This window comes from Phragmites australis, chromosome 13, assembly GCF_958298935.1.
Source record: "Phragmites australis chromosome 13, lpPhrAust1.1, whole genome shotgun sequence".
NCBI lineage: Eukaryota > Viridiplantae > Streptophyta > Magnoliopsida > Poales > Poaceae > Phragmites > Phragmites australis.
In genome coordinates, this window is record NC_084933.1 from 9,386,747 (window position 1) to 9,400,696 (window position 13,950).

At 41.7% G+C, this 13,950-nt stretch overlaps 1 protein-coding gene and 1 long non-coding RNA gene across 2 annotated transcripts; one reads left to right on the forward strand and one right to left on the reverse strand.

Moving 5' to 3' along the window:
* Positions 1 to 917: 917 nt before the first annotated feature.
* Positions 918 to 1,933, reverse strand: LOC133889225 (heavy metal-associated isoprenylated plant protein 27-like). The gene is made up of 2 exons (XM_062329717.1): positions 1,685 to 1,933; positions 918 to 1,559 (listed from the first exon to the last, which is right to left on the reverse strand). Exons 1-2 carry the CDS (start codon positions 1,763 to 1,765, stop codon positions 1,173 to 1,175), a joined length of 468 nt encoding a protein of 155 aa, XP_062185701.1. The 5' UTR covers positions 1,766 to 1,933; the 3' UTR covers positions 918 to 1,172.
* A 2,401-nt stretch (positions 1,934 to 4,334) lies between these two features.
* Positions 4,335 to 12,764, forward strand: LOC133887972 (uncharacterized). Its single transcript, XR_009903681.1, has 2 exons — positions 4,335 to 4,767; positions 6,861 to 12,764. It is a non-coding gene; the product is annotated as an uncharacterized LOC133887972 (long non-coding RNA).
* The last annotated feature ends 1,186 nt before the right edge of the window (positions 12,765 to 13,950 follow it).

Below are 13,950 nucleotides of genomic sequence, written 5' to 3' on the forward strand. Positions count from 1 at the left end.
CCTCAGGGGAGCTGATTCCGCGCTGGAATTGCTCTCAGCGCTGCCAAACGGGCTGGTCGGGGAGTGATTCTGCACGGGAATTACTTCCTGTTTTGTATAGCGAGGTGGAAGCTGAAAAATCTAGCTTTCACCTGATGTTCGACTGATTCTCCTCGATTTCAACATAATATTATCTCAGGAATCACTTCCATCACTAACATACCAAACGATTTTACAAATAGAATCACTTCCACACTACTTTCACTACAGAATCACTCTCACCACAGAATCAGAGCTCTACCAAACGACCCCTTAACCATATGCTCCTCGGGGCTCACCCGTCGCATTCGAATTTCTACCCCATCTCGGGCACGGGCACAACACGCGGAGCGAGCACCGGTATTTGAAACCTACTTGATGTCAAACGTTCTCCTGAAAATCAGTTTGATGAAAACGTTGAATCCTGCCCGCGACATTCTCTTGAAACTGTTCAAATGTAAAAACCAACTCGAACTCATCGACAGTGTTTGGAAGCTAAGCTTGATGAAACGAAGCTGAAGCTTTGCGAAACCTAACCTGAAACCCAATCATTCCAAGGTTGAAATTATGCACACGAGACCTGATACCATCGTGTAGCATCATCCTCCATTATTTGATTCTAAATTTGTTTCAGCGTGACTGTCACCCACCAAACAAAACTAGCCGCTGTGTGCATCACATGGAACTCTTTTCCATAATCTAAAAAAAAAAAATCAGTTTTCACGAAACATATCACAAGCCTGCAACTACCGTTTTTATTCACCATCGCCGTCACAATACCAAACGTTATCAGTGCCCTGAAATAAACAACGCCATCGGCGCGGCCTAGTTCAAATCCATAGCAAAAACGCGCTCGATGTTTTGCACGTCTCTTTCGCCTAAGGATCAATAATTGCGTGCGAGGACCACTGATTTTGTAGCTTTACACAATACTACTACTAAGTACTATTGAAGATTCTTCCTCACCAAATCAACATCTTTTACATCAAATCAGAACATAACAATGCAAGAAAAGGAAACAAAACTCCAACACCAACAAGGTAACAACTACTCCGAAGAGGCAAGAACGAAAGACGCCTCCTCCGGGTCCTGGCCACACTCCGCATGACACCGGCCACCAAGCACGGCCGGCCAGCTCCGACCCGAGCAGCTAGCTACATGACCGAGCAGGCGTTGGGGTTCTCGTCGCTGAAGGCGGCGGTGTACCTCACCTCGGTGGAGGAGGCACGGGCCAGCGGCGCAGCGGTGGGGTCGTCGACGACGTTGCGCACGTACCCGGCCGGCGCCTTCTTGTCGTAGGCGCCTGGGGCGTAGGGGTGCGCCACCGTCTCGTACGGCACGTACGGCCACGGCTCCACCCGCTTGCCCGTCTTGTACGCCACGCGCCGCATCACCTTGGCGGTGTCCACGTACCCCGTCACAGTCACCTTGTTCTGCTTCGCCGCCACCTCCACGGAGCTCACGCCCTTCATGTCTTCCAGGGCCTTCTTCACCTTCCGCTCGCAACCTTCGCAGTCGATCCTCACCTTCATCTCCACCGTCTGATTGAACAAGAAACAACCCACAAGTTCCCATCAAAATTAATCCATACTTTTTTCCCAGCACAGATCGAGACAGCAGGATAGACAAGAAGAGTATACAAGCTGAAACACACATCAATCAGTACCTGGAACTGCTTCCTCTTCTTGATGTGCCGGCGAGTCCTCGGCAAGGAGCAAAACTCGGAGACGACGTCGACAATGCCCATCGCAACTTCTCAAGCGCTAGAAACCTTCAAATCAGCAGATCGGCTACCAGATTGGAGAAAGAACAAAACTAAACCCAAGAGGCCACCAAGAAATGGGCCCTGCTCTGTGTGTCCAGCTGCTAAAACTGCAGTGTGACTGTGTGAGATGAGAGGAAACCTAGGCGCGTTGGAGGCTTCTGATATAGGCATCTTCGCCAGCGGCCAGCCGGCCACATCCAGTGCTGCCGTGACAGGTGGGCGCGCTGACCCGCGGAGATATTTCTGAACGTTCAACGGTGCCGCTGTGCAGGTAAGGATGATGGGAGGAAATGGTGGTTCTGATGGTGATGGGGCCCACACTCTATGTGAGGCAGTGCCACGTGGGTGTGCCTGCATGCGGCCTCGCCAGGTGGTGAATCATCCGTGTGAGGGTGACCTCACTGCCGCGGTTGCTCAGGGGCAGCTGCGTGCGCATCTTTAGACGGATTTCCGCCGGTGAAATTTTCGTCGTTAATGAATTTTCGTTTCTTTTAATATTTTAATAGTTTTTTATAATTTTTGTCAAAAAAAAAAGTTATTAGGTTATTCTCTTCAGGATGAGATTTTCTCTTCTTTCCTTTCGTGATTCTCTTTAAAAAAAACTATTAAAAATAAAAAAAAATAAAGGAAATAGAAACGAGAAAGAGAATCGAAAAAATAACGAAATGAAGAGAATATAATTGGAGATGATCTTACTCCTACTTTTCATTCGAGAAGTGTTGTTTTAGATGTTAAGTTGATTCTTAGAATATAATTTTATTTTAAATATTAATAAAATATAGTAAAATTATATTTTTATGTAAGTATCATTTGTAAGTATCCAAATTCAATTTATAAATTATAATTTATAACTAAAATTAAAATAGTTGACTGCAGTATTAAACTTATTGACCTACGACTCGAGAAGAACTAACAGGCGATCAAAAATGAATGGGTAACGAGAAGGAGCCTGTAGTTGAGTGGTTGGGAGGGATTGTGGATTTAATCAAAAATATGAATTACTAGCCTGGTATACTTGGAGTTATAATGGGACTCGTGTTATAACCGAACTAACTACACTTTGTATCCTAATATTTGAGGCTTAAAAAATAGATATGGGTTCATAACAAGATTTAGTTTATATAGCAGTTATGGTAGTAAAATGAAATTAGTACCTATAACTAATAAACAATATCTCCAATCAGTGATCAGTATCTCTAGCCACGAATAGTATTTCCGATAAGATGAACCGAAACTCTGATTAGATGAACAGTATCTCTGACAGTTTTGATAAAGGAAATCGGTCCAAAGATCAAAGTAAGAGAAAAGTGATCAAACAAATTTATCGTGTTAAAAGAGATGATAACAAGGGTAAAAATTTAAATTTACCTTCAAGAGACGAAAAGCTCACTATTGTATTTAAGGAGCTGATAAATGTGAATTCACTTGAAAGAGTTATACAGGTGACTAATAAACATGCACATGCTTTGTAACACCCTGAGTTTTAGTATTTTAGAAAATAGCAAAATTCTCTCCATATTAATTTTTTTATAATTATTAAACTAGTATAAAATTAAGGAAATATATATTTGAATATGTATATACTTGTATGTGTGTATTCAAATATATTATTTTGGCTAAGTATTCCAAAGATCACTAAATTAATTTCTAAATTAATCATTGCAATAAATTGAACATATGCCTTGTTGGTTTAGTTGTTCTTATGGTTCTTTGTGTGGCAATTCAATTTGAACATCTCTCAAACTCGAATTCATTTCAATTCCATTCGGTAATTTCCTAATCCAAATCAATCCATGAAAATCGATTTTCCAATCCAACTCAAATCTATAATTCAATTACCCAATTGAATTATCCCTAATTAATTTTGATCGGCACGAAATTGAATGTCTCTTGAATTCAAATCTATTTCTTAGATTCTTTTCAATTGAAATTCAATTTGAATTCGATTCCTTTGAATTCAAACCTCTCTCAAATACTGAGGTTTCCAGTTCAAACCTTTTTCCTAATTCAATCACCCTTATTTGAATTAATGTCAAGTTCAATCTCTAATTCAGATCCAAATTCAAACACTCTTAATTGAATTTAATCCCAAATAATTGAAATCCAGTTTCAATCAAATCTTCGTCAATTCCATACTCAAATGGTCTCCAGTTCAATCACTTCGCAAATTCATTCGATTCAAATCAAGTTTCAAGTTTGAATTTCATATTCGAATAGTCGTTCCAAATGTCATGACAACTTTCAATTCGAATCCAAATTGAATTGCCTACCGATCGATTCAAACTCAAGTTATTCATTTGAATCATCATGCAATCCAATTTCAAATTCGAATACCATTATTCGAATGATCATGAATCCTTTTCTAATTCAAACTCATTTTGAATTACACCAATCCAATTCAATTCAATTTTTTCAAATTAAATCTTTACAAATGCATTTACAAATCCAGTTCAAATTCACTCCATTCATTTGAACTGTCATTTATACCCTATCTCAGATCTTTTCTAAAAGATCTCTCTCTCCCTGATCTTCACATCACAGCAGTCAGCAGCTGTGCAAAAGCCCTCTCTCAGGCCCTCAGCTCAACGCCGCCACCTTCCTCCTCCGTTCACACTGCCCACTCCTCTTATCGCCGACCAAAGCAGCCAGCACCATCCCCCTCTCTGATCTTTCTCACCGAGCAGGCAAAAGCCAACTTCTCCTATTCCCTCACTTCTTTCACCTGCAAGCATTCATCCGCACATGCATACATACACACATGCATACACAATCACAATGCAAACACAACTGCAGCGCCGCACCGTCCTCTGCTCCACTGAGCACCTCGCAGCAGCAGCAGCAACACAGCTAGCCCGTAGCTCTTTCGCAGCGCCGCCGTGCGTGCCATCGCGCGCACTGTCCCGACTGCCCCGATGGTGCTTTGCGTCGCCGACCTTCCTCTGCTCGACGCACCGACCCAACCGTGCCGTCGCCATTCATCCATGGTGAGCTCCCTGCTCTGCTCGCCCTCTCTCTCTGCTCAGCTCAGCTTGTCACGCCGCTGCTTGGCCCGTGCAGCTGCCGCTGCGCTGTCGCTCGCACACGCTCAGCTCGCACAGTAGCTCGGCCGTGCGTCCTCCGAGCCGCAGCCCCTCTATGCTGCCGTGCCGCGCTTCCCGCTTGCGCGCCATCTCCACGAACGCAGCCGCGAGCGCCGCGCAGCCCGGCCGCTTAGTCCACCGGCTGCTGCCACGCAGTGCCCGCTGCCGGCGTGCTTCGCCACGCCGCGCCACTCGCACACGCACCGCCCGCTCACGCGCTCAGCCGCAAGCGCCTCCACGCCGCGTCGAGCCGTCGTGCGTGCCGTGCCCGCCCACCTCTCTCCGGCCCCGCCGCCCAGAGCCGCCTTCACTGCCCCAGCGCGCGCCGTCCGTGCCGCCCACGCACCGTCCGTGCCGCTCGCGCGACATCCATGCGCACCGCGCCGCTGGCCGCCACGCCGGTCCTGTGCCTCCTGCGCGCGCCAAGCCTCCCCCGTGCGCTGTCGCTGGCCCGCGCTGCTGGTTCCGCGCCGCTGGCTCACGCCGCCTGAGTCCGAGCCTGCCGCCGAGCTCTTCTCCCCAATCGGCCATCCCGCTGCCCCGGCCGGACTCCCTTCCGTCGTGCGCGCTATCCCGCCTCAGCTCACCCCTCTTCGGCTCCCTCCTCTCCCTCTCTCTCCAGCTCCCTCTGGTGCCGCCACCTCCTTCCCCCGGTGCCTCCCTCTCCCTCGATCAATCTCCTTCCCTGAGCTCCACACGCACGCGCAAAAGGCCTACCGGCCTTATCCCTTCGGCCTCCTACCGACAGTGGACCCCACTGGACCGGCTCGTTCCACAGCCTTGGTCCACCATGGACCACCATCTGTGCCCAAACCCCAGTCCATAGACCCGTAGACCGAGTCCAGCAAGTCTGGTGCACCATAGACCCCTCTCACAAGCCACTTCGGTTCACAGCCTTGCGGACTAAGTCCACAGAACAGTAGCCCCTTTCCTTTTCCAGGATTTTCACTTATGGCAAAATCTTTCAACTCTGATTTTGGCGATTCTTTCACCAATATTCCTCTAAAATCATAATCTATCTCCATGCCAAATCTTGTAATTTTTGGAGTTCGTTTAGTTCTCACTTGGTGTTTATTTCTTGTGGCAGCATTTAACCTAGAATTAGGTTTCGCTTTTTGATAAATAAAATCAAGTTAGATAATTTGATAAGTATGTTTAGGTTATAATCGTAATATAGTCGCATGTGATAACCTAGCTTAATCTTAGATTAATCCTTTGGTTAATTAGAATAAACTAAAGATTGTTTTTATTTTAGCTAAAGTAGATCATTATTTCATGCTTTAAGCTATAGGATTAATCCTAGTATATTTAATATAATAAGTTAAACAGTGTAGCTGTTAAATAAATAAATACTAGTCATTAGATATGATAGATTAATTGAAACATTAATAATTAATTAATTAATTAATTAATTAATCTTTTGATAATTATTAATTAATTAGATTCAAAGAATTACATGTATGTTTTTAACATAGCTATAGTATATAGCTTAAGTAGTTTGGAAATTAAACAATACTAGGTAATTAAGATTAATTACTAAATAATCATATTTAGTGATATAGATTAGAATGTTTAATCCAACACTTAAGCACATATAATCGTCTAGAGTTTTATGTATATATGCTTATATACATATAGACGTAAGTATCACACATACGTTTATGTCGGTACACATGCACTCATTTGCACGTAGAAACTCTAACTGTCGTCTTTCGGCAGTTAAACTAATAAACGCTCACCCAATTGATCATATTTGTTTAGACTTTCACTTAGGTTAATAAAATAACTAGGTAAATAAATTAGCCTAGCTTCGCTAGATGATCCCGTTATTCTCTATGTATTAACTTTGCATTTCTTAGAGTTACCGATCGTCTTCCGCTAGGTTTAGGTTTCGTCATTTTCCCTCAGTCGTTCATCTTCTGCTTTGGTATTTCTTGGTTTTATTTTGGTATTCATTTGCTTAGTCTTTGTGCGTTTTTCGTCATTAATCTGCGTAGGCACGAAGTCAAGGTTCTAAGCTAGGGCGTGAGGAAGGAACTGAAGGCGAGGTCCAATGAAGAAGAACTCGGGAAACTCGAACAACAAGACCAATCGTGACTTGACCCTTCAGGAAGATAAGTCCTATTTTCGTGATCATATTGAACCTATGTTTTCAACTAATCTACATGATCAATTAAAATCAGACTTATTATCGTATGTGCTATATGTATTGCATTTTTACAAATTACTTGTAATAGTTAATCCTATCAAATACATGTCATGTCTTGAATATTATCATCCAGAATACATATCACCCTAGTATTACCTGTCGTTATCTGTATTAACGTCGGACGATGCCATGATATCTAGCATGCTTAGGATTGAATACGTCTCCTCAGAGACGTCACTTTTAAAACACCTCTCTTCGGAGATAAGATTTACTATTATCAATGACAACTCATATACTATGAATCCTTGATGGTTGTGAATTCCGTGATGGTTATGAAATCCTTGACATCGTGTGGGATATGGAGGGTGATGTGTAAAAATAAGTGAAAACTGTTTTGGCGCGGGCAGGTAGAGTTGTCCTCCGGGGAGGATGCTCTTGGGGGCTTGACTTACCTGATGGTATTCATTGCCAATGAAGATGCCTAGCCCAGCCGTTTAAGGGCCGAGTCTTGCGCCGTCATGCTTAGCCAACCCCGTGCAACCATACGTTATGTATGGGCAGGACTTGACCTTCCTTCACCGGACTGAGTTGGGAATCATACTAGGAGGCTAGGGAGCAACAAGAAGCCAAGTGTCTATCTGACCCTCTGATGAATATTTCGAGAGACGGCATAGCCAATCTGGTATTCTGAACATGGTCTCTGATACTTGGGGTGTCTCGTAGAAAAGCCTGGTAGGAAATATGTTTGGAGGGTCTCGGTATGATTCGCTCCTCCGCTTGCAATGATTGAAGGCTGAGTATATCGCGTGGGTACAGTGTACAACCTCTGCAGAGTGTAAATCTATTCAAATAGCCGTGTCCACGGTCATGGACATGCGAAGGCATGGTCACGCTTGAGTAGACTCCGGGTACGTGCGTCTTGATGAGTGAGTGTGTGGACTAGATGTCCGTGTGATGAGGTTCCTAGCTCAATCCGCCAGAAGCCATGTGGTACTAGAGGTACACCAGATGTGGAAATAGGGACTGCGAAGTGAGGTATAGCCCCTCCCAGGACCGAAAACCCCCAGATATAACTTGTTACCCTGATTCTGGTTTTAAAACTGTTTCAACAGCTTTGTTACTAGGTTACCTTCTCGTACGTTAGGGACTTGAGGTGATACTCAGTACCAACGGAAGATGCCTGCAATTGTTACTTTTAAAATCGTTTCAACAACTTTCAACCAGGTTACCTTCTCATATGTTGGGGACTTGATGTGATACTCAGTACCAATGGAAGATGCCTGCAATTATTACTTTTCAAACTATTTTCAAAAGCTTTGTTACATTTATTTAAAAAGGATAATAGTGGAGAATATAACTGGATACTAGCATAAAATCTGCTTTATGCTCAAAACTATGTCATAAAGCCTTATCCTTAAAATGTCCATTATGCATCTATCAACCCCTTGAAGTAGTATATGACTTGTTGAGTACCTTCCGTACTCAGTCTTGTTGCTTTCAGATTGTTGAGTTGGAGATCAGCCTCAACCCAAATGAAGTTAAAGAGAAGAAGTCTAAGGTCACGTCCGCACCCGAGATACCTGTGGCATTGGGTTGCTTCGTTGTTTCACTCCGCTGTGCTGTAGGCTCTTCTGCCTGGCTGGTCTGCTATGGATTCTTGTCCACCAGTCCATCTTTTCTCTTTTCAGGTATTTATTTTACCTTGTTCTGTTCGAAGTATATATTTGATATCATTCTGTTGAATTCTGTGCGTATCAGCTACTTGATCCAAGGGTTGATATAGGAGGCACATGGGAACCCGGGTTCGGGGTCCTGACATAGTTTAGGTGACCAAGCCAAACACACATCTGGTTTGGGCTCCAGTATTAGTATGCAACAAGGAAAGGCAATGCATAGAAGAGAAATTATTGATGACAGGCTTAGCAAAAAGAAAAGGTCCAGCAGCTCAACGGTAAATGATGTAGTCAAATACGTGTGTTCCAGTCCAGTTCAAAGCAAGAAAGTGAAAAAGCAGCTACTATGACTAACCAAAAGTATGGCCCTGGTGTGGTTAATTGAATGAAGAAGGTGTAGGTTCCTGGAGGTAGCACACAAGTTTAGACTAAGTATGGTGTTCAAGAATCTATTGCTAGACTACACAGGAGGCAAAGTTGAAGGTGACGGGATCTAGGAAACGGTCGCGAAATCATAGGTTCACACATGATCATCAAAACCCTTGGCAGCCACATCATCTATATTCATTACCTGCTCCATCGATGCCCTCATCGTGAAAACTATCCCCAGATACTTGAGATAGATATGTGAACTAAAACACGATTGATGCTTGGTTAATCATCGCCCCCAGAAAGGCAAGAGGAGAGATAATATATTCCTCATGCTCGTTTTATTGTTCAATAACTTTTTTGGTAAGCAAGCTTTAGCAAAAGAATAGGAGAGCATGTGTCGATGAAAAGATTTGGTCTTTATATTGGCTATTGCAGTGGAATGAGATCAGTACCTACAACCAATGAACAGTACATCCGACCAGTGGTCAGTACTCTAACCAGTTAGCAGTACCTACGATCATGAATAGTACCTCCGACCATAAAAAATACTTCTGATCAGATGAACATTAACTCCGACCAGATGAACAAGAACTCCGACCAAAGAAACAGTACCTCTGACCAGTGAACAGTACTTGCAACCGGTTGAAACAATGTATGCGACTAGTGAACCATGAAGACCGAATTGTAATAAAGAATATTCAGGTAGATATATAGGAGTTCACGTGGTCAACTAGAAAAGATATGTTAGTTATAGAAAGTTTGGAGATCAGAAGACAAGTCAAATCATATCTATAAGTCATGTTCGGTTTGAATTAGGAGTTCTGATTTTGTACGGCTAAGATCTGCCATCCTTTAAATATGAGAGGGTCATGGCCAATTGAAAAGAATCATCCAATCGATCAAAACACAATCGCATCTATTTTTTTTACCTAGTTCATGTAGTCATGTCTCTTTTCCTTCTTCTTGTTGCTGCTACTCGTTCTTGATCTCGACGACCAAGGACAAGCCATCGTCTGACCCTGCCCTGATGAGGTACCTCCCTAGTGCAATTTGCTAATGAAGATCTGTCGCCACAGTTCTAGACTGGGATTCCCAGGTGCTACTCGTCGAGTAGTTATCTTTTGTCGGTTTGCTTGTAAATCGGTCGCTTGTTGCCACGAAAGCACAATATTGCGAAGCTAGAAGAAGCATGTGTGAAAGATATGCAAATGGCTAGCTCAAGGTAAAGGTATAAAATGTAGGATATTTTCTTTTTGCCGGTCAATGGTGATTAGAGAAGAAAAATGACCGGATTGATAGGATAAGTATCGTACCATTAAGAGGAGTTGATGTGTGTTTACTTGAGATATCAAAAGTATCATAATTGCTAAAACTTACATTTCATTTAGAATGAGGAATTTAGTTTGAGAATAATCGAAAAAACTACTTTTTGGAGTGTTCTGTATCGTGGCGGTTTGACCGCCATATGTGGTAGGTATGACCATTGTATAAATAAGGCAGAAGTTTCCCAAGGACAGAGAGTTTTAGACTCTCTACTCTGGTTGGCGGTTTGACCGCCAGAGAACAAAGAGTTTTGATGCTCTGTTCGAGGCTCGTAGTCTGACCGAGATCAGTGGTGGTCTGACTGTCAGGTCATTTATTCACTGATGTCAGAGTCATCATTACACCTTTAGTAGCCATTGGATTAGCAGCGATCTGACCGTCAAATATGCAGAGTATTCAAACTTTGGGCAACACCCATATTTTGAGTTGTAGGCTATAAATAGACCCCTTTGTTGGTTCAAAGGAGAGGCTAGCACTTCATTTTCTGAACTCTTGAGCACTTGACTTTCTCCTCTCTGTCTCTTAGCTTAGTGGTTGTATATTTTGAGAGTGTGAGAGCATTTAGTGCATTGCATTGTAGCGGTTGAGTTTTGTGATACTAGTGATTCTTCAAGCAAGCGTCGTTGACTTATTACTCTTAAAGGTTGTCATCTTCTAGACGGCTTGAAGGTAGTTGTATCATGGAGCCCTTCAAAGAAGTTTATGAAGGAGCCATAGTGGTGATTGTGAGAGGTTTTGATCACGTCTCGCTGGAGCGGTTAAGTGTTACTCTAGTGAAATTGAGGTATTGAATAGTTTATTATTTTATTTTGGTTTAAGATCAAGTTGCTCGGTGTGAACCCTTTGTCGTGGTGAGAATTGCATACTTGATAGAAGAGTGATTAGAAACTTGAACTCACCTCAATATAGATTAGGGGTGATCGACAAATCACTAATACCATGAAATAAAATTTGGGTGTTATCTCTTGTATTATTTATATTTATGCAATTTACATTAAGCAATTTATCTTCTTAAAATATAAATTGTTGCATGCCACCCTATAATTACAAATTTTGATATAGTTCTAGTTGCATATTGCTCTAGTGATCTCTAGTTTAAATTATGTAAGTTTTATTTAATCGCTAAGTAATTAATTATGAAATCACCTATTCATTCTCCTCTAATCGATATTCTAGGTCCTGCACTAGTGGTGATACTTGAGGTATTCACTCCCACGCACACGAATACAACATGTAGGACCAGGATCGGCGTGAGTAGCATCCTCCGTGTATTCTCTACTAACAACGTTTCAAGTGCATGTTAATTTTCAGTTAATATTTGCATTATTTAGTCTAATTTTAAAAAAATATTTTTTATTTTTTGTCGTGTACCATCAGTTTGAACTTTAGCCATCCTTTTCTTTTAAATTATTTTTCAATGATTTGTAGAGTGTCTTTTCCCGGGTTTGTTTCCGATGAATAGAATGTGTGCTTGTATACTCTCTCCAATCACAAGAAAATGATGGAATGAGTTGCATGTACTAAATTTAATCATCAATTGCTTATTGAACATTTGGAAATGGTTAGATTTGTCATGAAATGTTGTATAATGGTATATTTTTTCTATATTTTACAAATATAAGCAACATGATCAGTAGTGTCTGTTGTAGATTGCATGGATGCTAAAAAACGACTCATTTTTTCTTACTAGAGGGAGTGCCTTCTACTTTACTCAACTTTAACAGAGACTATGCACAAATTGACTGAAATTGCTTTTGGATGATGTTTTAGCTCGGTTCAAGTAGCTGCAGCTGCTCTCCATGAACAATCCAAAGAGAACTTTAGAGAAAAAAGCGTTTTTGAAACCCTTTTTTTTTCGAAAAACTATAAGCAGGAGCACTGCTCTTTTCATAATCTGGAACCCTTTTTGACTTTCGTGTGGGTCGTGGCCCATGAGGAGCACCGTTAAAAAGCTTTGAAATTACGGAGTAGCTTGAATCACCTGGTTGAACCTTGGACGACAAGTGCTGGTACACTCGCTACAGTTCGCGGCCGCGGAGTGGTCGTTTTCTTTAGTCACCGACCCACCTTGGGACAATGAAAGAAGCTGACAAGTGGTGGCGGAGCCTCGTAAATGCCTTCATTGGTAGAGCCCTCCACGCGGCATTCCTTCACTCTACATCCCCGCTGCGGATACGCAGGCGGGATGGGCGCGTCTACCACCCCGTGTCTTCGGATTATGAGGATATCTTCACTGGTTATAGGTAATGGTAGTTTTTATTATTACAGATGTAAAAAGAGAAAAATATGTGGAGTGGAGGTAAGAGCTACCTGTTAGTTTTTATTTTGCTGATGTGAAGTGGAATTTTGGGGCTAATTTTTGTTAGAGAGAAATTAAGAGATAACTCTGAGTATTGTGGGGTATAGTGAATTTATACGACAAAACTCGTATAAATTTTAAGAAGTATACAAGAGAAATAAAAAATAGCGGCTAACTATAACTATTAGAGATACTCTAAGGGTATCTCCAATGATTATAGATAACTATTATCTCTTAGCTGAGAGAATATATTTCTTAAAATTTACGTGAGTTTTGCTGTTTATAATTCTCTATAACTCACAGAGAAGAGATATACTAAGTGATTTACCAGTACTAGCTCTTCATCTCTTATTTTAAAAAAATAATAATTACTTTATACTCTTCTTTATAAGATATGATAAATTATACTAATTATATTATTAAAAAATGTATTCTCCCAACTAAAAATAGTAGCTATCTTCAGCCATCGGAGCCGAGAGAGCAGCTGCTGCTTCCTTGCTCCAGTTTCTTTGCCGTCAGAGGCGTGTCACGCACGGGTCATGTCACTTCCCGAGCGCTCGATCACGTGCATCAATACATCATGGCCATATCACCGGATCCGAATCCTCTAATATTGACGTCACGATAACTTCATCACTAACACAAGAATCTGACCTCACGCGTAAATGACGGCGTGCGCCGTTCCTCATCCCATGTCACCACCCTTACCCATGTGATCAGGGATTAGTACCTGCATTCAGTGGACCGTGTAGGGTGCAGTGAGAGGCAGCGCGTTTCGTAAAGCGGAACATATGTATACATTTTGCCTCCCAAGTTATTAGGGTAATTTTTATGTGAAAATAACGTGCTTATATGGTCCTGTAGTTCTTTTTTACTCATTGTTATTATGGTAAGTACTTATGTGTATATTTTTCGCTCCCAAGTTATTATGGTAAGTACTTATTGTTTTTTATTTTTCACAATTTTTAATATGTAACTTTAACTATTATTTATATTAGAATATAGTTATAATATATAATAAAAATATAATATTATAAAACTAATTTTTAAAATAAATCTACATGTGTGATTTTCATGTTTCGAAACTAAATATTTTTAAAATTAGTATCAGTTAAAATTTTAAGTTCTATCAAATCTGAGTTAAAACGATAAATATTTATGAAAAAAAAGAGTAGTACGTAATCTGCTTTCTATAGTTGCAATAGTGCTGCTGATCGTGGAGCTTTTCGCAGCTACCACTGAGAGACACTTGGGCTTGCTTTGTAGCCTGA